The sequence below is a fragment of the Stenella coeruleoalba genome (genome assembly GCF_951394435.1).
Source record: "Stenella coeruleoalba genome assembly, chromosome: 7".
Taxonomy (NCBI): domain Eukaryota; kingdom Metazoa; phylum Chordata; class Mammalia; order Artiodactyla; family Delphinidae; genus Stenella; species Stenella coeruleoalba.
The window spans coordinates 18,598,752-18,623,451 of record NC_137153.1 but is presented as its reverse complement, the minus strand read 5'-3'; the positions used below and the strand labels follow the sequence as shown (position 1 = coordinate 18,623,451).

At 40.0% G+C, this 24,700-nt stretch overlaps 1 protein-coding gene across 1 annotated transcript in view; it reads left to right on the top strand.

Moving 5' to 3' along the window:
• Positions 1–24,700, top strand: part of ELP3 (elongator acetyltransferase complex subunit 3) — a 113,452-nt gene that overhangs the window by 38,684 nt on the left and 50,068 nt on the right. Inside the window, exons 8-10 of the mRNA XM_079927773.1 lie at positions 6,949–7,110; positions 10,221–10,347; positions 19,029–19,222. Of these exons, the coding sequence (XP_079783899.1) occupies positions 6,949–7,110; positions 10,221–10,347; positions 19,029–19,222 (483 nt within the window). The remainder of the gene's footprint in view (positions 1–6,948; positions 7,111–10,220; positions 10,348–19,028; positions 19,223–24,700) is intronic.

The following is a 24,700-nucleotide window of genomic DNA, read 5'->3' as shown; positions in this document are numbered from 1 at the left end:
AATTCAGTCAAGGTGGTAGGTAGTGTTGTTCAGATGGTCCTTGTCTTGGGGTTGGTTTGTTTTGTTTTCTGTGTAGTTCTATCAGTTGCTAAGAGAGATTAAAATATCCAACTATGATGGAAGAATTATCTATTTCTCCCTTTAGTTATATTAGTTTTTACTTCATTTATTTTGAAGATCTGCTCTGAGGAGTATGCACATTTATGATTGATATGTTTTCCTGGTATTTGAACTTTTTATCAATATGAAGTTACCTTTTTATCATTATGAAATGTCCTTTCTTTCTGGTCTTGAAGTTTCCTTTTATTGATGTTAAATTAGACATTACAACTTTTACATCCTTAACTGTTTTCCCTATGTAGTATCTTTTTCCATCCATTTACTTTCCACCCATATGTTTCTCTGCATTGAAACTGTGTTTCTTTTAACAGTCTAGTTGGCAGTTTTATGGAAGTCTACAGTAGTTGGGTCTTGTTTTTTTATCCATTTTGACAATGTCTGCCTTTTAATTGGAATGTTTAATCTGTTAACATTAGATACCATTAATATTTGCATCTACCAATTTAGTCACTCCCTCACTTTGGTTTTCAGTAGCCAAGAGTAATGGTTTTACTGAATACCATTATTGTCTAATTCTGTGCAATGCATTTTTTCTATATCCTTTAATAGGGAATGTCTTCTTAAGAGAGAGGGTCTGTCATACCTAACACAATTCCTTGAGGAGAGAAGGTATAGTAAGTCCCCTACATACGAACCTTCAAGTTGCGAACTTTCAAAGATGTGAACATGCGTTTGCGTGTCCAGTCATGTAAGTTAGTTCATGTGTCTGGCATTATCTGTAAAAGTTGGTTACCTAGGCTAATTTTGTTGGACTTACGAACAAATTGGACTTACGTATGTGCTCTTGGAATGGAACTCGTTTGTATGTAGGGGACTTACTGTACTTAAAAAACATTGTTAAATGAGTGCAGTGGGAAGAACTGTGCATTAAGAATTAGGTTCCAGACTTATTTCTGTTGTTATTTTACATTATTAATGAGGAGGCAGGACTATATTATTTCTAAAGTTACTTCTTTCTGTGACATTGTATGCTTTGAAGATTTCTACTGGAATGGGAATTTTTATCTAAAAGATGTGCTCGGAGGCTTTCCCTGGTGGCGCAGTGGTTGAGGGTCGGCCTGCTGATGCAGGGGACACGGGTTCGTGCCCTAGTCTGGGAGGATCCCACATGCCGCGGAGTGGCTGGGCCCGTGAGCCATGGCCGCTGGGCCTGTGAGTCCGGAGCCTGTGCTCCGCGACGGGAGAGGCCACGGCAGTGAGAGGCCCGCGTACTGCAAAAAAAATAAATAATAATAATAAAAGATGTGCTCGAAGGTTATTTTTCATCTAGCAGTCACTTTCTGACAATGACAACTTTTCTATAATGCATTTATGTGTATAGCCCTTAAATTTGAATGTGACTACAATATTAAAAGAATGTGTAATAACCATGATTGTTTTTTTCTATTAATAGCACATTGCTGTTGGCTCTTCACCTGTCTGATTAGGAGTATAAAATGGTAGCATTCTTGTCGGCTACTGAAAGAATCAAAACCCAAATTGTTATGGGTTGTTTTTCATATATCTTAAACCTTGTCAACTAGCATGATAAGGGACCAAAGGTCCCTGATTACTCTCTAAGCTATGTTACCAGATGAGTTTTTCATAGGTTGTACTCATTTAAAAATTGAACCTCTGTTCCTGTCTGTTTCCTCAGTTTGTGTTGGGCAGAACCTTATGTTATAGACCCTCTTGACATAACTGCCAATATCCAGGAAGCAAACTTGACCACCATCTCAAAAGGGAAAAGATAGTTATTTTTAAATTCTCAAACATTCAACTCAGTCATTCTTAAGTTTGGAATATCACTAGCACAGCATTATACAGAACATAAAATTTGGGCTTAGACCTCTAGTGAGATTTCACACAGGAAATCTAAAGTAAGACACATCCAACTTAATTAATGACAGAGGTTTTAGAGAGGACTTCAGGAGATTAATAGTAATCAGAAGTGTTCTTTGATGCCACAGGCTTCTTGGAGCGAATCAGAAACCGTTCACAGGAGATAATAAAGAGACCTTCACATCGTCTTTCTTCCGTGTCCCCCTGGTTGGGACCTTAGTGTGAAGGGACAGTAAGTAATAACAATAGATGTCACTTTTATAGGTCACTTTCTTCCTTCCAGAAATAGAAACATGCTTTCCAAGAAATCATTTCTATCCAGTTATATATCTGCTACTTCTGGCTCTTTGTTCTTAAGTGGTTCTTGGTTTTAGCTGTGGGTCTTATCCCTACAGCTAGACTGTTGAGCATCTCTGGGACAAGAACTACTGTATCTTTACTTTCTGTAGATTACCTGGCCTAGTTAGTGTTCAGCAACTTTTAGGGTTAACTATTTGCAAGAGGAAAGGTAACCAGTAGAATTAGCTAGAGGTTGCTATGGGAGTAGAGAGAGACCTCCTATGTCTTCGGTTTTGCCTCATTCATTTACTCGTTCTTCATATTTGTCATTTTTATATTGAAGGAGAGTTTTTAGTGCTGAAGCCCTTACCTCTAAATGTAGACGAGCCTACTGCCTTCCAGAAGCTTCCTGTCTAGGTGGATAGACAGACATAGCCACAAATAACAAGACAAACTCCATTCGGAGTAGGGGCAAGGTACGTTAGGGATGAGAGCGCAGAATTACTTAGAGGCGCTGGGAAGATGTCATGGCAGGAGAAATGTATTTGAGCTTTGTTTTGAAGTCTGGGTCGCGTTTGGTTTTTATTTGCTTTTATGTTCCCAGGTTATTGTCCCATCTCCCACCCGCTCCTAGCCCCAACCCCCCAGTTAAAAAATAAATGCTGTCGGCATAAGTTATTGGCTTAAATTATGCTTCACAGAGAACATCAGCATCTTTTATAGTTGATGCCACTCCTATGGCATACAGAAAAGTGTAGGATTCAGCATAGCCCCACAGTGGTGGCATTTAGGCTTATTTAAAATGACCCTATAATGCCACAAAAAGAGAAGTGGAATTGGAATCAGAAGACCTGGGTCCAAGTCCTGACTTTGTCTCTTAGAAGCTCATGATCAGGGTTGGAAAATTTGGTACATTTCCTAAATGCCTAAGAATTTAACAAGTCTGCCTCTCCCCGCTCCCCAATGGTATGGTAATTGAACTCGGTAGTAAATGAGAGCCACACTGTCGGATGGCTGTCTGAACAGTGTGGTGGGTTATAGCAGGCCATAAAATGCCAGCGCAGACATTTTGCTTAGATTAGTTGACAGCCTTTGTGAACATATTTGCAATATTTTAAAAAACCAATCATACTGATATCTTTACATCTCCCTTTAATGAAGAGGCAAGAATTAGTGATATGTAGAACTAAATATAGCATTAACAAAAATCCTTTTAAAAATGACCTTATACTGTATAAGATGATCTTATATTCTGTTCTTTAGAAAATACTCCATTGTTTTTGCTCAAATTTGATAGGTATTTCTGCTTAATTGCTTTTCAGATGAAAATACAATTCTGAAAGAAAGATAGTGGTAAATAGAAAATACTGGCTTTTAAAAACGAGTTATTTTTTGTTCCTCCATTTCTGCTCCTGCAAAAGGTAATGACATTTTCCCCAAGAGGAAAGACACTTTTGAAATGGAGTTAAATTACTGTTTGCGAATAAGGTTTGCCTCTGTCCTGTACTGCATTCTAACTACTTATGAAGAGACCTTATCATCCTCGCAGCAGCTTTCTCTATCAGTCTTGCTTGGGCCTTTGATGATCTGTGCAATAGAGATTAGCTAGTGGATTTCTCTTTCCTCTAGATGAATTCCCATCTGTGCAGTTGCCTGTCCTCTAGTTTTAGTATTGCTAGGTACTGTTGTGCTGCCAACTTTGCTGATAACTTAATGGCATCCTTTTAGGAAATACTGTGGGTTGTTTTTTTGTTTTGTTTTGTTTGTTTGTGTTTACTTATTTATTTATTGGCTGCGCCTTGCGGCACATAGGATCTTTGTTCCCTGACCAGGGATTGAACCCGTGCCCCCAGCATTGGGAACATGGAGTCTTAACCACTGGACCACCAAGGAAGTACCAGGAAATACTGTGGGTTTTATAAAAATATCAGTTAATAGAGAGATTTTATGATACAATTTTGGAATGCCTGATTGTAAAATGTTCTCACTTACTTTGTTAAATATACTCAAAACTTAGAGTTTTCCGCTTTTTGGTTTTTTCAGCTGTCATGCAATATGCTTTCTTCATAATACATTAGTGTTTTCTTTTTTTTAAATTTTTTTAAGTATTTATTTATTTTATTTGGCTGTGTCGGGTCTTGGCTGTAGCACGCAAGATCCTCGTTGCAGCACGCAGGATCTTTTTTGTTGTGGCGCACAGGCTTCCCTCTAGTTGTGGGGGCACAGGCTCCAGAGCGTGCAGGCTCAGTAGTTGTGGCTCGCAGGCTCTAGAGCGCAGGCTCAGTAGTTGTGGTGCACGGGCTTAGTTGCCCCGCGGCATGTGGGATCTTAGTTCCCCCAACCAAGGATCAAACCCACGTCCCCTGAACTGGAAGGCAGATTCCTAACCACTGGACCACCAGGGAAGTCCCTTAATATTTTAAACCATGGTTTTCTCCAGACACAATAATTGGTATTCAAAGAAGGTGAGTTACATGTATTCTGCATGCCTTGGGACCCACCTGTTTGAGAGGCATGAGACTTTCTGATCTGATTGTTTCAGAGAAGCTAGCTGTCAGAGGCAAGATTTGATAAGATCTGTGCCCTTTTTTGTCTTATGATTCATCGTTTAGTAACTATAGACTAGTTGTTTACCTTTGTTTCTTGCTGCCTGTAGTAATCCTATATAAAACCTTAGGAATAGGGTAATAGTGTAAACACTTTGAACGTCTAGAGTGAAAGACTTCAGAATCAGTCCTTCAGTTCAGTGATTCGTAACCTTCTTAATAATTATTATTAAATTAGATAAGTCAGTTTTATTGACAATTATGAATTGTCAATAATAAATGAACTTAAAGGAGAACAGTAGTTACAAAACTATGGAAATTTTATGATTTTTATTTTTCAAGAAAGAAAGCTATGAACTTCTTTGGAAACACGAAATTAAGTGGCAAAAAAAGGCTTCCCTCACCCTGCCCGAAGAATTGAGAAAGTTGTAGAAGGGTACACTGAGAAGAATTATTTCGTTCTAGGAGAAGTTGAAGAGAGGACAGATCTGATGTCTGATGCTGAATTGTCCAAGCCATGTGATAGAGTGAAACACAGGGTAGGATTTTTGAAGTCAGACCTACGTTCAAATCCTGACTTGGATTTTATGAGCTCTGTACCCTTGGACAAAGTATTTAATCACTTTAGGAACTTCAGTTTCTTTATCTGTAAAATGGGGATAATAAGACATACTTCATAGAGCTAACGGGAGCATTCAGTGCGTGTGGAGTATATAGTGCAGTGCTTGGCCGCAGTGGCCTCTAGGTAATGGTTCCTATTCCATCGCATCAGCAGACCACTTAGCAAGTCATTTTCTTCTTCTAGATTCTAGCTTGAATCTAAAGTGGTACTCATGGGCTTCCCGGGTGGTGCAGTGGTTGAGAATCCGCCTGCCAATGCGGGGGACATGGGTTCGAGCCCTGGGCTGGGAAGATCCCACATGCCGCGGAGCAGCTAAGCCCGTGCGCCACAACTACTGAGCTTGTGCTCTAGAGCCCGTGAGCCACAGCTACTGAGGCCCATGCGCCAGGAGCTCGTGCTCCACAACAGGAGAAGCCACTGCAGTGAGAAGCCCACACACTGCAACGAAGAGCAGCCCCCGCACGCCACAACTAGAGAAACCCTGCATGCAGCAACGAAGACCCCAACGCAGCCAAAATAAATAAATAAATAAATTTAAAATGGTCCTCACTACTCTGATATCTGGTTTTAGTGAAGGAGAAAAATGATTCCTAATTTTGTAAGTTGTTGCTAAGATTAATAGGCTTGACAAAAAGACTTGTGGGTATAGAAGACATTTCATCTGAATTATTCCTATGATCATTATGCATACCCTCCCTTCCCCCCTCTTTTGTTTTCTTTTATTTAACATAACTCTAAAATATGGAGTGGGAAATATGTAATGCAGATGGTTTTCACTTCCATGAAAAATCGTTGCTAGGAATTGAAAATTAGGGTCTCACAGTTGAAATCCCTGCTGTCAAGGAGATTATGGCTGCAGCACACTGAGGAGAATAACAATGATAATGGTGATGATAACATTACTTTGTGCTGGCTCGGTCACGTCAGTCCCATGAGGTATAGCTACTATTATCCTCATTTTGCAGATAATGAAACCGAAGCACAGGGAGGTTAATAACTTTCCTGTTTGCATAGTTAGGAAATAGCAGAGCCAGGATTTGAACTCAGATAGTCTGGCTCCAGAGCCCATGCTCTTTTTTTTTTTTAACTTTTTAAAAATTTATTTATTTTATTTATTTTTGGCTGAATTGGGTCTTCGTTGCTGCGCGTGGGCTTTTTCTAGTTGCTGTGAGCGGGGGCTACTCTTCATTGCGGTGTGCGGGCTTCTTATTGCAGTGGCTTCTCTTGTTGCAGAGCACGGGCTCTAGGCACACGGGCTTCAGTAGTTGTGGCACGCAGGCTCAGTAGTTGTGACTCGCAGGCTCTAGAGCGCAGGCTCAGTAGTTGAGGCGCACGGGCTTAGTTGCTCCGCGGCATGTGGGATCTTCCCGGACCAGGGTTCAAACCCGTGTCCCCTGCATTGGCAGGCAGATTCTTAACCACTGCACCACCAGGGAAGTCCGAGCCCATGCTCTTAACCACTGGGTTAGAGCCGGGAGGACAAAAGGAAGACATCCTTTAAATGAGAGCAGATGTCCTAAAGCTTTGGCAAGTTGTTTACTTTTCGATTTTACTCTACAGGTATTCTGAGAGAAGCCTCACAAAGTGCATCGGAATTACTATTGAGACCAGACCAGATTATTGCATGAAGCGGCATTTAAGTGATATGTTGACTTATGGCTGCACAAGGCTGGAGATTGGGGTGCAGAGTGTCTATGAGGATGTGGCCAGAGATACCAACCGGTAAGACGGTGCAGATGATCTTGCACAAGCCTTCCTTTTCCCCCACTGATTGGATCTGTGTTACTACCCATCTGACAGGGAGAGGTCTAGGAATTCCTCCTATTCATTCTTCTGTCTGTGCTCTTAATTCCATCTCCTCCTTCCTTGATTTTCGGTCTTTGTTTACTGGCTTTTTTCCAGTAGTCTATAAACATGCTGATCTCTCTTCCAGTTCTTGCGATAAATAGCCTTTCCCATATGGAAAGCAGAGGGCAGGGCTCAAGGTTAGTAGTTTAAAGCATGAGAGAAGGCCAAGGAGAATAGGAACAAAGAAAAGGGTTTGAACAAGAAGGAAACTAGTGTGAGATTTAAGAGATTAGTTTTGGTGAAGCAAATGCCAGTTGGTAGGGTAGTGAAAGAAAGGCTGGTGAGGTGATGGGTATAAACTTTGAGAAATTTGGGAGCCTAAGGAAGGAAAGAAATAAGGGTTGATAGAGCCATATGAAGTTCTCTTCCCTCCAGAAATAAAGGCAGGCCTCAGGGAGTAACTGTGTGTTGAGTTGGACCTTCAAGGCTGCTTCGCTTTAATAGGATTTGGGTAGACATGGCAGAGGGTTGTGCTCAGAGAAGGAAGTAAAGGGAAACTAGGGAAACACACGGGTCAGCATCTTAGCAACAACCAGGAAGAGTGCCAGGCTAAGGAGGGCGGATGCTTCCCGTTAGGTAATAGAGGTCTATTAAATATTTTGCACAGGAAGAGTCAGATGGATATCAAGCTTGAGAAAGATCAGCCTGCATAGGATGCGTTCTTGTCGGGGAAGGCTTGAACCGGGAACGCTGGTAGGGCTGCTGCAGTAACGAAGGCTACACCAGAGAGGTACCTTGGGGGTGGAAGGAGTCTCTGGAAGGTCAGGGAAGCTTTTCGAAGAAAGTGACATCGAAGCTGAGACTTACAGGAAGAGTCTGAGTTAGTCAGGTGGGGAAGAGGCAGATTTTTTCAGGCAGAAAGAAGAGTACGAGCAAGCTCCTGAGGATAGGAGCACATGGCACATTTCGGGAAATTGGAGTGGTTTCATTTGGTGGGAGTGTGGAGCGTGAGGTAGGAGCGTGGTAAGAGGTGAGGCTGAAAGGGTCAGCAGGATGGCCAGACCATGGGGCGCCTTAGAAGTCAGCCCAGCAAGTTTGGGCTTTAATCCAAGGCCCGGCTGCAAGCTAACTTGTGATCAAGGCATATCTGCATTTTATTTTATTTATTTATTTATTTTAAAAGATTCGTTTTTTATTTTATTTACTTATTTTTGGCTGCGTCAGGTCTCAGTTGTGGCACACAGGCTCCTTGTTGTGGTGCACGGGCTTCTCTCTATTTGTGGCGTGCGGGTTTTCTCTTCTCTAGTTGTGCACGGGCTCTGTAGTTTGAGGCATGTGGGCTCTAGTTGAGGCGCACGGGCCCAGCTGACCTGCGACATGTGGAATCTCAGTTCCCTGACCAGGGATTGCACCCGCGTCCCCTGCATTGGAAGGCGGATTCTTTACCACTGGACCAGCAGGGAAGTCCTGGGGATCACAGTATGAGGGTGGACTAAGGAGACCAAGCTAGAAGCAAGGTCAGTTCAGAGGCTGCTGTGGTAATTTAAGCAGGAAATGATGTCCTGAAAAGCAGTGTTCGGTGACTGAGTGGGAATGAGGGTAAGAGAGAATGGGAAATAGTGAGGCTTGGAGGGAAGATGAGTTTCATTTTGAATAAACTAAGTTTTAGATACTTGTGGGACAACTGGTTGAAGGTTTGCTTTAGAGCGGGCTGTCCAGCAGAACATTCTGCAGTGACTGAAATGTTCTGTACCCGCACTGTCCACTGTGATAGCACAACCGAGGAACTGAATTTTTCATCTGAATTAATTTAAAGATAAACTTGAATAACCACGTGTGCCTCGTGACTCTAATATTGTACAGTGCAGCATTAGAGTATTGGATATTTGGGCGTGGTGTCAGAAGAGAGGCCTGGCCCAGTCATATAGATTGAGAAGTCATTAGCAAAAAGAGATTAGAGGGGCTTCCCTGGTGGCGCAGTGGTTGAGAGTCCGCCTGCCGATGCAGGGGACACAGGTTCGTGCCCCGGTCTGGGAGGATCCCACATGCCACGGAGTGGCTGGACCCGTGAGCCGTGGCCGCTGAGCCTGCGCGTCCGGATCCGCAACGGGAGAGGCCACAACAGTGAGAGGCCTGCATACCGTAAAAAAAAAAAAAGAGAGAGAGATTAGAGATGGAAGCCATGGGAATGGATGGGAACCTTCAGAGAGTGGGAAGGAGTCCATGGTTTGTAGGATTCTTTGGTGGTGAATGGGAATGGCTAGGTGGTAAAAGGATTGACACAGGGCTTCAGTCTTTAGTAGCCCCAAACTATTATTCGGGCTTGCTTCTTACTTGAATGTGGCACTAGAATGTTAAGATGATTTATACAGCTGGCCCCAAATGATTCTGCCTTGTCACTAAATCATTCTCTCTTCTTACTTTTTTTTTTAGGGCCCTCCAACCCACCAGAGTGAAATCTACTTTGTGTACAGATGTATCTCTCCCTCCCTCCCTCCCTCCCTCCCTCCCTTCCTCCCTTCCTCCCTTCCTCCCTCTCTCTCTCTCTCTCTCTCCCCCTCCCCCTCTCCCTCTCCCTCTCCTCTCTTTCCCCCCTCCCTCCCTTTCTTTCTCCAAATGAAATTATTTGTTAAAAGATTTTTAAAGGAAAGAGCATAACAAGATGCTGCTCCTGCATGGTTTTGAGCTCATTATTCTTGTTTTTAACCTAGATATTTACATTAGCAAGCTTATTTTGGCCGATGATGCTAAATCAAATAATTTTAGTGTATATTAACTCCTGTGACCTCAGTCACTTACTGTCAGAACTTTGAGTAAGTGCATAAGGGAATTTCTGAGAAATATCTCAGAAGTAAAATTATTTTTTTCCAGGCCTTCTCAGAGGTGGAGATGTAAAAATGACTTTCTAAGATTTCTTTTTCCCCAGCCATATTCTTCATTATAGAGCTACTGTTACCTGTCTCAGAGATTGTTTTCCCTCTATTCCTTGTACTCACCTTGTTGCCCATTTATTTGTGTAACAGGTAGTGAATTTTCTTCTTCAGGGGCCACACTGTGAAGGCGGTATGTGAGTCCTTTCACCTGGCCAAAGATTCTGGTTTCAAAGTTGTGGCTCATATGATGCCCGATCTGCCAAATGTGGGACTAGAGAGAGACATTGAACAGTTTACAGTAAGTGTTACCTTAAACCAAGCTACTTGAGAATGCCTCTGCATGCTGCTTCTACCCTCTCTGCTCTTTGATTATTTACTGTTGATTTTTTTCCCATTATTAAAGCAAGACATTCTCATTATGACACAGTGGAGAAAGAGGAGTCACTCAGCCCCGACACCAAATAAAACTCTAACATGTCAGTATACTCCCAGGACTTTTTTATACTTAGGATTATTTAGGGGATGAGGTGGGTGATACATAGATACACAGAGATATACTTATGTATATGATAGGTAATTATTTTAATAGCTTTTTCACTTAACATTATAGCAAGCATTTATTCCTGTTATAGCCTGGTCTCTGTTAAAAGGTTAACATATTTAAATATCCACTTAATTTCCATTGAACAAATATGCCATACTTTGCTTAACCACTTCCAGTTTTTTTAATTGAAGATATTATCAGTTTTTGATATTATAAATAGACTGCACATCAACAAATTTTACACCTGTAATTTTTTGTAGTATTTAGGGTTATTTCTTTAGGACAAAGTCCCTGGAGTAGAATTATCAGGTAAAGGTATAACTACTTTAAGAATCTCACCATATTACTTAGTTGTTTTTCCCAGGGTTGTAACAACTTACACTCATTTCAGCAGGGTTATCTTTCTCCCAAAATAATTCTCTCCTGTGTATGTATTTTCTACATACATATATATACACACACACACACACACACACACACACACACACAATATTTTATCTTCGTTAATTTGATGGATAAAAGTGCCGTTTCAACTTGTATTTTGTAATTATAAGTAATGTATTTTTCAGGTTTGTATTTAATAAGTATAATTCTTTCATCTTTTTGGAATTGTGTGTTTTTGTCCTCTGACCAGTTACTCTATTGGATATGAATATTTTTAATATTAATTATATGGACTTTCTAGGTAATAACATTATGGATTGTTTTTTATATTTGTTAAAAATATTTCCCCCAACCTATCCTTGACCTTTTGTTTCTGTTGTCAAATCTATCTTACTTACTTACTTTCTTAGTGATGATTTCTTGAGATACTTCTAAGCTTAGAACTGCCTTTCTCATACAGCATTTCATTAAACAGTGGAAGAAAATATTCTGTTTTCCTCTAGGCTTTCTGTTCTTTGAACTTTAATACCTAACTCTGGGGTTCATTTGTTTCTTTGTTTGTTTGTTTGTTTTTACTCTATCACATGTTAGCTTGATTCATGTTAGCTTTGTCTTGGGAAATGAGATTGTTCAAAACGCTTTTTTCCTTCAGATTCTCAAATAGGGAAAGTGGCTTAAGGATATCCTTTTAGAGAAGAGAATGAAAATACTTATCAAGTTATTTCATCCACAAAATTGCTTTTATTTTGCTCTGTTTATTAGAACAATAGAATTCATCATGCCTTATTTGTGAAGTTAATAATTATTTCCTTTTAAAGAGTTTATTTCTAAGCCAATGAATTACAAATAAAAGCCTATTTTATAAGACAGCGTTAATTCACAGATGTTATTAATTCCCCCATATTGACTATGTAATAGATTTTGAGTCCAATATCTTCCCCTCAGTAGTACTAGCCAGGCACCCAGACTTCAAGCCTAAAAGGCACCTGAAACACACTTTTCTTTAGCACAGCTCCTAGGTGGGCCAGTGGTATAACCAGAATTCATAACTTTAAGTGCCCTTGGAAAAAATATGTCAAGTAATAGCAAATAGCTGAGTCTTAAAATTCATTTTCTTAGTGTCTTCAAAATAAAGAATAGTTCAGAAATAATATTGCAAAGACAGTCCTTCATGTAAACGGATTTATCTGCTTGTTTATAATCTTTTCAAAGAAACCTACAGGGAATGTGAGCAGACCATATGCCTTTTCTAACTGCATCCCAGCAAATGAGTAACAAAATAGAGCTAAAATGAGAAATCTGATTTCTCTCTAGAGAAAAATTCTCTGAAAAATTAATCTATAGATGGTCTTAAATATTTTTACAAATCAATTAAAAAAAAAAAAGACATGGGCTTCCCTGGTGGCGCAGTGGTTGAGAGTCTGCCTGCTGATGCAGGGGACACGGGTTCGTGCCCCGATACGGGAAGATCCCACATGCTGCGGAGCGACTAGGCCTGTGAGCCATGGCCGCTGAGCCTGCACGTCCGGAGCCTGTGCCCTGCAATGGGAGAGGCCACAACAGTGAGAGGCCCGCGTACCGCAAAAAAAAAAAAAAAAAAAAAAGACAGACCACCTAATAGGAGAATGGGAAAAAAAAAAAAACTTGAACAAACACTTCACAGATAGGATATTCAAATATTCAGTAAAACTATTTAAAAGTTCTCAAAGTCATTTATCTTCAAAGAAATGAAATTTAAAACTACAATGCATGGCTACTGTATACTCATCAGAATAGCTAAGAATAGCTAAAATGAAAAAAGACAATATCAAGTGTTGGTAAGAGTATGGAGCAACTGGAACTTTCATTTACTGCCAGTGGGAATATAGTACATCATATTAGAAAACTGTTTGACAATATCTGCTAAAAGTGAACGTAGGCATACTCCATGACCCAGCAATTCTACTCCTTCACGTTTACCCAACAGAAATGCACACACATATTTACCAAGACACAGTCACAAATTACTGAGTGTAGTATCATCAGATTGGAAACAACCCAAGTGTCCATTAAAGTCAAATACATCAATATTGTAAGTTGTGGTGTAGTCAAACAATGAAATACATAATAAGAGTAAATTAATTATGACTTTATGCAACAACGTGGCTGATTCTATTCAGCATAATATTGAGCAAAGGAAACCAGATCCAAAAGACTACCTAACGTACAATCCTATTAATGTGAGGTTCAGAAGCTTTGGATGGAATTGTAGCTGGAAACAGGCATATGGGAGGCTTCTGAGGTTTGGATAAGGTGCCTTTTCTTGATTTGAGTGTCTAGGTGCTGGCTACATGATTTGTAAAAATCTATCAGGTGTACACTTAAAGATTTGTGTACTTTTTTATACTAAGATATATTTCAATAAAACGTTTACTAAAATTTTTTTAAACTAGTTTTTGTTTAAGAAATCTTGTTTGGGCCTATTTGGAATTCACAACTTTTCCTGAATTAGTAGGCAGTATATTTTACACTTTAAAAACTTCTTTTTTCCCTACTTTATTTTATTGTCACATTATTAGCAACCCACAGATACAGTTTCCTTAATGTGTTTTATCCATAGGAAGGGTTGCTAAGTAAAGGGTCTACTTGTATAATTGTAGAAGTCTAAAAAATGTTATATCTGTAGAGGACAAGATAGCCTTGCCTGGCACGGATCCATAAAGCCTCTACCCAGCTATGTGCCTGCATGTGTTAATTATAAATTGGCTTTGCTCTCACACCTTGTTGCTTAGGTCAGTTCCGGGTCACTAAGAGCAGAGCTGGTCATTTGCGTCTGTTCATTGCAGATTCACACTCTTATCTAGTGGTAGGTACAGAGCTCATAGCTGTTTGTGATAAATAGCACTTGCTTATATTTTTCAGTAACTGAGATTTATTTTTGAAGTGAAGTTTTCTTTTTTCTTATAAGCTGAAAGTCCTGGTTGTGATGGAGAATGTTTAACATCTTAGGAATTTATCCTCCGAGCATTAACTTCACCCTTTCCATCTGTCCTCAGGTCTCCAAAATGGTATATCATTTACTACTCAAAATAACCTTTAGCTGTTTTTGTATTTTATTCTTTTCTTTTTTTTTCTTTTTTTTTTTTTTTTGTGGTACGTGGGCCTCTCACTGTTGTGGCCTCTCCCATTGCGGAGCACAGGCTCCGGACACGCAGGCTCAGCGGCCATGGCTCACGGGCCCAGCCGCTCCGCGGCATGTGGGATCTTCCCGGACCGGGGCACGAACCCGTGTCCCCTGCATCGGCAGGCGGACTCTCAACCACCGCGCCTCCAGGGAAGCCCTGTATTGTATTCTTTTAAAATTAGACTGCTCCTGGATATCCAAGCTCAGGTTGCTGAAAATGCTTAGAGAGTGTCAGTTTCTCTTGAGGAAAAATTTATCTCCAGAACCTCTTGTCAGTAATGCGAAATCTTTCAAAGTCCATTAATGTTTGCCCACCCTTTGGACACTCAGAAGTTCTTTTTTTCCCCCACTGAGCTGTTTTTCCCAAAAGCCAGTGTGATCAAGTTACAGTTTGGCAGGTATGGTTAGAGGTGTTTGTTGTTGTTACTTCTTCATTTGCTTGGTTTTCTTAATGTAAAGGCTCGATACTTAAGGTAATATCATAGAATACAGGTAGTGTAGAATTATATCAGAAAAGACCACCTGTTGCAGCCTCCTCAGACAAGGAAACAAGACCTGACGCAGTTAAGTAACTGTTAAAGGCCATGGTGAGTCTCAGGTAGAAACAGGCTCTTAGGAAGGCACCCTTTCTATTGCACCTTTCTGTGTCTCCTTTCTTAGGCCAAGGAAAGTCTGTTTTATGATGAATGACTATGCATGACCCGAATGATGTTGAAATCCTGGTCGGGTTGGATCTTACAGAAACAGAACTTTACGTTTCCAGTTATTTTTTATTTGTATCAAAGGAACACATGCAAAATTTTAAAAGTCAAATTGTACTGTAAGGCCTACAGTGAAAAACAGCAGTACCCTGCCTTCCTTTCCCTTGAGTGCCCCCACGTCATTTACAAACGCTTCAGTGTCCCTGCTTCCTCCAAATCCACTGCAGCTTGGCTTCTACTCACTCCCCGCTGCCCGCCAACTCACACTCTCTCTCTCTCTCTCTCCCTCTCCCTCTCTCTCTCTCTCTCTCTCTTTTTGAAACTATTCTCTCAAACATTGTAAAGTACTTGCTAATCTCCAAATCCAAAGGATACTTCTCGGCTGACATTTTATCCAGTCTTAGCACCTGTTATTGTTAAAGACTCTCCAGTTTTAAATTCTCATCTCCCTGGCTTTTGTGACTCTGCTGTCCCCTGGTTCCCTTTTTAACCTCTAGGACTATTTCTTTTCCACTAGATCTCCTTTTTCTTCCCACCACTTAAATGTGGCTTCTGTCTTTTGCTCTCATCTATATGCTTATCTTTCTTCTGTTCTAACTTTACCACTTACACTTCAATTAATCTCATTTCCTCTCCAGCCTTCAGCCTTAGCTCTTAAGTCCAATTGCTGAATACTCTTCAACTAGCACCAGATGTCTTACTTGTACTTCGGACTTAACGTGTCCAATATGGACACACTTCATTCCCCCTGTGGTCTCCTTGTCTTCTGTTTCCTGTGATATTGGTGTTCCATCATCCACATACCCTCCCAAGCTAGACATTCAGTCATTCAGAAGGAAAGAGAGAATATGTGGAGCCAGACTGGGCCTAGTTTGAATCCTGGCCCCACCCGCCACTTGGTAGCAAACGGACTGCTTTGTTCCTCAGTCTCCTCATCTCTGAATGAGGCTGTTGTGAAGGTGGGCAGAGGTAATGCATGCATCATGCTTAGAAGAATGCCTGGCACATAACGAGTGCTCAGTACATCACTGCTGCTGTCGCTGTTCCCTCTACCGTGGGTCTAATCTAACAGGAGGTCCTGTCTGTTACTCCCTCTGAATATTTTTGAGGGCTGTCGCCTCCTCTTCATCTCCACTGCCACAACTTCAATTCATGCTTTTGTCAGCTCACTGCACAGGTAGACAGCTGCTTAGCTAAGTCCCACGGCCACCAGCCATGTTCCCTTCTAATATATCATCCACATTGCCACCAAAATTATGTTTATTAAATTAATTTTTATCTTTATAGTATAAAAGGTATTAATTAATAAAGTTATTATTAACTAGTGTTTGAAAATCCAGTAAGTCCTAAAGGGGTCACATCAAAACACAGTAGTCCTCCGCCACTTTCAACCGTTGTGGCCAGGCCAGGGGAGGTGGGGGAGGGGTCCCAGTATTTACCACTATGTTTCCTTCTTCTATGCTTGGATTCCTGTTTCCTGACTATCAGTAGAGAGATTCTTTTGTCTTACTGTTACCAATACAATAGTTAAAGAGTTAGTTCTTTGAACTCCCATTCTCCCAATATTATTAGGCCACTATTTTAGTTATATGAGTAGTCAGTGTTTTCATTACAGTTTTTACATAAGTTATTATTATTTGCATGGAGCCAAGTAATATACTATACCTACTTTCTTTTCTTAAATAACTTTTTGTTTTTCCTAGAGTTAACAGTAAAATTGTCTTATTTCTTTATTTGCTTATTAGTTCTCTGAGTATCTGTAACCTTCAAGTGTGCCCATTCAGTGTTAAAGCCCCTCTCTCAGTGGCTGACCCTATCAGATATTCTCTAAGTTCCTTTTTTAGGCTGGAGTCATAACTCCTGGAGGTCTAATCTTCCAGCTCCAAACTGGACTGGCAGTTCTCTGTGCCTAGTTCACAGAGGTCTTCCTTAGGGCTCCTCTTCTCTACTCTCTAGGATCAGATCCTTTGTTTTTTAGAAACCAAGTTAATCCTTTTTATTGGTTTACTCCTTTACTTTACTAAAACACATTCTCCAACAGCTTTCTAAGAAAGGATTCATCATGGGAAGTAAGCCTTTTACATGCCCAAAAATGTCTCTGTATTAATATCTTCACACTTACAGAATTCTGTGAAATCATTTTCCCTCCTTTTTTTTTTTTTTAAACTCCTTATTGACCGGGGTATTTTTGCAGAAATTAATGCCTGTGGCCAGCAATTTTTATTTCGGCTGATCAAAATTAATTCTGTTATTTCACTAACACTTTGTGGGTTATTACATTCAATAGTTACACCTGACACACCTGTAGAGTCTTCTAATTTTCATGAAATTTTGTCTTCAGTCCACTCTTCTGTAGATGCAGAGGAGCATTCTCCAGCATCGTGAGTTTCATTTTCACTTTCCATATCAGAATCAATCACTAAGGTTTTTGTCTTTTTGTTGGTATAATATTCACATCATCTGAATCATAACTGTATTCTGAAGAACTGTCATTACTGCTATTTCTGATCTATGCTCATTCCTGGGACTCTGGTGTGACTGAGCTGCCCTTTCATCCGTATCCCCCTTTGCAGATAGTTTGTTTACAGTTTTCTCCATTTGCAAAGTCATTTACCAATCTTCCATCCATTTTCTGTCTTCCAAAAATTTATTGCTATCACTTATTCCCCCTCCTGTCTCCTCTGATGTTCTCTTTGTTCTTCTGGGTTTATGCTTTTTAAAAAAATTATTTCCTCTTATTTCAGTGTGATTTTGGAAGGAAAGGAAAGAAACACATATTTTAATTCTCCATGTTTAACCGGAAGTCCAGCACCAATTCCATCTATCATCATTCTTATGAAAGGATTATATCAGCCCATATGTCCCCCTAATTTATTACACGAGTAACCAGAAGTACTTTACTGAAATCCTGTGTTCCAATATAGATGCAGACTAGGTAGAAAGTGACTTGCATACATACTCTTTGTGGATGGCTATAGAATATTAAAGACCTTATGAATCTTTAATATATAAATGTTACAGGGAAAATTACATGCAATTACAGAAGAATAGCCCTAAGAGCAAATGGTGCACAAAGATTATAGCATTTAAGACTGTGACAGAAATCAGTGAGAGAGATCGAAAACTCTATAGTTATATATTTCTTTGAAAACCAAGTTAAACAATGGAAAGCTCTGTAAGAATAACAGCACAAGATAAAAAAGCATTTTCACAATTCACAAGATACGGTACTGCTGGCCGTTTAAGTACTAACGCCAGGGTCGGGGTGAGAGGGAGCTGTATGAGTCCACCTTCATTCCTCTATCACATGTCAAGCGAAATCAAGATAAGAGCAGATTAGCAGTGCAAAGTCATAGAAAGGAGAATGCCTGATGTCTCCTTGCTACAACCCAAGTAAAGAAATAAGGCAGCCAGCTGGGATGATACAGTGCAGGAAATTACTATGTCAAAGTAGATGAATTAGATGTATCCCTCAGTGTCCAGATAACAAATGGACTGTGTGTATCCCGGGTTAGGAATGGTGCCAGTTGGCCTGAGGACAAAATAGTCCTATCCAGGGGTCGGCATACTTTTTCTGCAAAGGGCCATATAGTAGACAGTTTAGGTTTTGCAGCCCAGATGGTGATCTATGTCACAACTTTTAAAAGTTTAAACAATTAAATATATTCCATTATTAAAGGAGGATACAGTCTAGAGGTGAATGCAGGCATCTGATAAATTGTCAGTATGATGCTGCTAGGAAGGCAAGAATACAGAATTCCAGAAAACATTTTTAAGTGAAGCAACTTGTATTTGAAGGTCAGGAAGACCTCTCTGAAGAATTGGCATTCAAGCTGAGACCTGAAGATTAGCTAGATGAAGAAAAACTGATTAAATTTCCAGGCAGAGGAAATTGCCTTTGCAAAGACAGAAAAGCAAGGTGGGGAGGCTGGCATGCGATGACACCACAGCAGTGGACCGGGGTTGGGTTGGTTGGCAAGGGCTTGGTCACCCAGCACACACATGTTTTGCTCCACTGAGGCTGTAAAAACAATGAGTTTCTGTTCTGTATACCTTCCCTCGCTTGATAGGAAGGAAAGTCAGTCTAAGAACCACATAGGTATGTGAGAGAAGCCAGCCCCAGATTGAAACTTCACTGTGGGTAATCTCCATATAACTAATGGAGAAGTCATTTTCTCTATTCACAGGAGTTTTTTGAGAACCCTGCTTTTCGTCCTGATGGTTTGAAACTCTACCCTACCCTGGTGATTCGTGGAACTGGGCTTTATGAGTTGTGGAAATCGGGAAGATACAAGAGTTATTCTCCCAGTGACCTGATTGAATTGGTGGCCCGGATCCTTGCCCTCGTGCCTCCGTGGACTCGAGTGTACCGAGTGCAGAGGTAATGTGTTAATCTTTTATGCCAGAAGTCATCAGTGATGAGTCTTATCTGTTAACAGTTTCTAATGAGAAGAGTCTTACTGCAAATTGATGGGTTTGAATTTTTTTTAATTAAAAATGGGACACCTAGAATGCTGTCTGTAGATAGAGAGGATGGAAATGATAGGACAGCACGTCCAAGCCTCTTTGCCAGTATCACGTTTATTCACATGTTCACCTCTCCATTCGCGAGCCAGGAGATGGAGGATGATGGGAAGTGAGCATGGTGTTTGGTTCCAGGAGCTTGTGATCTACATCAGCGTTTCCTTTCTCAGATCTGCTCCAACCCAGATACTCTAGTGAGTGTGGGAGGAGGACGTGGAGCCATGTGTCTGTTATCCCTGTTCTAGAGCCTCTGAAGAAAAAAGAAAGAGTAGCAACGAGCATTCTTTACTGACATTAATGTAAATGTGGAGAAAGAGTGACATATTCCTGATAGTGTGAAGGAAATCATCTGAACTACTTTTCTAGGAGAAACTGAGATCTCATTTTCAATCGTGGTCTTTTTTTTTTTTTAAATAGAAACATAACACTGAAGGAAAAATTTAGAAGCCATAAAGTTACCTATTTACCTACAATCCTGACAAAGCCATTCCTGTACTTCCTGGTCGTTAAGGCACATTTCCACCACCCTGCCAAAAACTGCCTGTATTCCAGTATTACCAGTACAAGGCCAAATGGGGATCGATAAATGCATGTCCAGTCAGCTGCTGTGACTAGGATTCCAGTGAGCACAACAACTGTGCTACTAATAACATAAAGCAGAACTATCAACTAAAGGGAAATTATCAAGGATATAAAATAATGGATTTCCTTAAAGGTCAAAGGATATTTACACCACATTTCTGGCACAGTGTATTTATTTCTCAAATTTTTTAAATTATTGGCCCAACTTAAGGACCTAAATTGCTTATGATCTCTATTTTTAAAAATACTAAGGAGATAGTGACTAGAAAATCAGCCATCAAAATCATTTGCATTATCCTTCCTCTTCTCTTCCACCTTTCTGGAACAATTCAGTCCAAAAGACATTAGGAGCTACTGAGCAACGCAGGCATCCACACAAGGGACACAGGGAGCCGCAGGGCCCAGAGCACGGGGAGAAGGGTGTTCTCAGGGAGAAGGTGGTGGTGTGGTTCAGGCTGCTGCAGCCCAGATGTGTGAGGAAGGCGTTCTCACTGACGGCTGACCTGGCACCAGATGTCAGAGCTCAGTAGGGCAAGGAGGATGTGTCTGAGGGGTGTGGAGACGAGGACAGCAACAGAGGGTCAGTAACTTGCAAGGGGTGGATCTAATAAGCAGATAATATTAAGGATAATGGGAGCTGGGTTTTCTGTTATCTGAAAAGGGAATGCCAAATATGAAAAAGGAGAAAATTCTAATGTACCCCATGGTGTTTGGGAATAGGAGATACTGGTGTGAACTTGTGGTTTTCAACATATTGGTAGAGATAGAAATAACTGTAAATGTAACAAACGATAACAAATACAATGGTGTGTGCACATGTCCTTTTCACAGTCTGTTTAATGGCCATGATTTTTGCAGTTTTGTGCTGTTTGTTGGTGATTTCACTGTTTAAAATGGCCTGAAGTGTTGTGTGTAGTGTTCCTGAGTGCAGGAAGGCTATGCTGTGCCTTACCTTATGGGGTTTCCCTTGTGTGTTATTTGTTGTTTTTCCCTTGCTGCTTTTAATATGTTTTCTTTGTATTTAATTTTTGAGAGTTTGATTAGAAAAGGCATGTATTAGATTAGCTTCATTCAGACATGAGCTATGAGCCATGAGTTTCATGATAATGAATCATCTGCCTATTTATTGAGAGAGAGAGAGAGAGACACACCGACACCTTAAACAGAAATACACATAAAGTAAGGTCATGTGTTGATCAGCTGATGGAAATGCTGTGACCGGAGGCTCACAGGAAGCTGGGATGGAGTCTAGGATTAGACAACAGTAAAGTGCCAATGTTAGTTTCCTGATTTTGATGGTTGTATTACTGTTACCCAAGAGAATATCCTTGTTGTAGGAAATACTTAGAGTATTCTGGGGGTATTGGGACATCTTGTTCCCAATTTACTTTCAAATATTATACTTCAGGAATATAGTTATTTGTACCACACTTGGGAATTTTTCTGTGACTTTGAGATTGTTTCAAAAACTTAATACAATAGAAACAAAGATGCAATAAGTAATACTAATAACAACAAAAGAAAAATAGTATTTGCATTTAACTCACTGGGGCAACCAGAGAACAGTGAAGACACTACTTCCCAGCAGCAGAGCAGGGTAACAGGTACCACAGAATAGAAATTTCACAGCCATAGACACCATAGTTTTCCTACCAAGAGTAACAAGGCATAGATCACACGGGCAATCAGATGAAGAATTTGCATTCTCCCCATTCATTTTTAGATTTAAATTTCTTCTTTTTTTTTTTAATACATCTTTATTGGAGTATAATTGCTTTACAATGGTGTGTTAGTTTCTGCTTTATAACAAAGTGAATCAGTTATACATATACGTATGTTCCCATATCTCTTCCCTCTTGCGTCTCCCTCCCTCCCTCCCACCCTCCCTATCCCATCCCTCCAGGCGGTCACAAAGCACCAAGCTGATCTCCCTGTGCTATGCGGCTGCTTCCCACTAGCTATCTACCTTATGATTGGTAGTGTATATATGTCCATGCCTCTCTCTCGCTTTATTACAGCTTACCCTTCCCCCTCCCCATATCCTCAAGTCCATTTTCTAGTAGGTCTGTGTCTTTATTCCTGTCTTACCCCTAGGTTCTTCATGACATTTCTTTTTCTTAAATTCCATACATATGTGTTAGCATATGGTATTTGTCTTTCTCTTTCTGACTTACTTCACTCTGTATGACAGACTCTAGGTCTATCCACATTACAAATAGCTCAATTTCGTTTCTTTTTATGGCTGAGTAATATTCCATTGTATATATGTGCCACATCTTCTTTATCCATTCATCCAATGATGGACACTTAGGTTGTTTCCATCTAAGGGCTATTGTAAATAGAGCTGCAATGAACATTTTGGTACATGACTCTTTTTGAATTATGGTTTTCTCAGGGTATATGCCCAGTAGTGGGATTGCTGGGTCATATGATAGTTCTATTTCTAGTTTTTTAAGGAACCTCCATACTGTTCTCCATAGTGGCTGTACCAATTCACATTCCCACCAGCAGTGCAAGAGTGTTCCCTTTTCTCCACACTGCCTCCAGCATTTATTGTTTCTAGATTTTTTGATGATGGCCATTCTGACTGGTGTGAGATGATATCTCATTGTAGTTTTGATTTGCATTTCTCTAATGATTAATGATGTTGAGCATTCTTTCATGTGTTTGTTAGCAGTCTGTATATCTTCTTTGGAGAAATGTCTATTGACGTCTTCTGCCCATTTTTGGATTGGGTTGTTTGTTGTTTTGTTATTGAGCTGCATGAGCTGCTTATAAATTTTAGAGATTAATCCTTTGTCAGTTGCTTCATTTGCAAATATTTTCTCCCATTCTGAGGGTTGTCTTTTGGTCTTGTTTATGGTTTCCTTTGCTGTGCAAAAGCTTTGACGTTTCATTAGGTCCCATTTGTTTATTTTTGTTTTTATTTCCATTTTTCTAGGAGGTGGGTCAAAAAGGATCTTGCTGTGATTTATGTCATAGAGTGTTCTGCCTATGTTTTCCTCTAAGAGTTTGATAGTTTCTGGCCTTACATTTAGGTCTTTAATCCATTTTGAGCTTATTTTTGTGTATGGTGTTAGGGAGTGATCTAATCTCATACTTTTACATGTACCTGTCCAGTTTTCCCAGCACCCCTTATTGAAGAGGCTGTCCTTTCTCCACTGTACATTCCTGCCTCCTTTATCAAAGATAAGGTGACCATATGTGCGTAGGTTTATCTCTGGGCTTTGTATCCTGTTCCATTGATCTATCTTTCTGTTTTTGTGCCAGTACCATACTGTCTCGATTACTGTAGCTTTGTAGTATAGTCTGAAGCCAGGGAGCCTGATTTCTCCAGCTCTGTTTTTCTTTCTCAAGATTGCTTTGGCTATTCGGGGTCTTTTGTGTTTCCATACAAATTGTGAAATTTTTTGTTTTAGTTCTGTGAAAAATGCCAGTAGTAGTTTGATAGGGATTGCACTGAATCTGTAGATTGCTTTGGGTAGTACAGTCATTTTCACAATGTTGATTCTTCCAGTCCAAGAACATGGTATATCTCTCCATCTATTTGTATCATCTTTAATTTCTTTCATCAGTGTCTTATAATTTTCTGCATACAGGTCTTTTGTCTCCTTAGGTAGGTTTATTCCTAGATATTTTATTCTTTTTGTTGCAGTGGTAAATGGGAGTGTTTTCTTAATTTTTCTTTCAGATTTTTCATCATTAGTGTATAGGAATGCCAGAGATTTCTGTGCATTAATCTTGTATCCTGCTACTTTACTGAATTCATTGATTAGCTCTAGTAGTTTTCTGGTAGCATCTTTAGGATTCTCTATGCATAGTATCATGTCATCTGCAAACAGTGACAGCTTTACTTCTTTTCCAATTTGCATTCCTTTTATTTATTTTTCTTCTCTGATTGCTGTGGCTAAAACTTCCAAAACTATGTTGAACAATAGTGCTGAGAGTGGACAACCTTGTCTTGTTCCTGATCTTAGAGGAAATGGTTTCAGTTTTTCACCATTGAGAACCATGTTGGCTGTGGGTTTGTCATATATGGCCTTTATTATGTTGAGGAAAGTTCCCCGTATGCCTACTTTCTGCAGGGTTTTTATCATAAATGCGTGTTGAATTTTGTCGAAAGCTTTTTCTGCATCTACTGAGATGATCATATGGTTTTTCTCCTTCATTTTGTTATTATGGTGTATCATGTTGATTGATTTGTGTATACTGAAGAATCCTTGCATTCCTGGAATAAACCCTACTTGATCATGGTGTATGATCCTTTTGATGTGCTGTTGGATTCTGTTTGCTAGTATTTTGTTGAGGATTTTTGCATCTATGTTCATCAGTGATATTGGCCTGTAGTTTTCTTTCTTTGTGGCAACCTTGTCTGGTTTTGGTATCAAGGTGATGGTGGCCTCGTAGAATGAGTTTGGGAGTGTTCTTCCCTCTGCTATATTTTGGAAGAGTTTGAGAAGGATGAGTGTTATCTCTTCTCTAAATGCTTGATAGAATTCGCCTGTGAAGCCATCTGGTCCTGGGCTTTTGTTTGCTGGAAGATTTTTAATCACAGTTTCAATTTCAGTGTTTGTGATTGGTCTGTTCATATTTTCTGTTTCTTCCTGATTCAGTCTTGGCAGGTTGTGTATTTCTAAGAATTTGTCCATTTCTTCCAGGTTGTCCATTTTATGGGCATAGAGTTGCTTGTAGTAATCTCTCATGATCTTTTGTATTTCTGCAGTGTCCGTTGTTACTTCTCCTTTTTCATTTC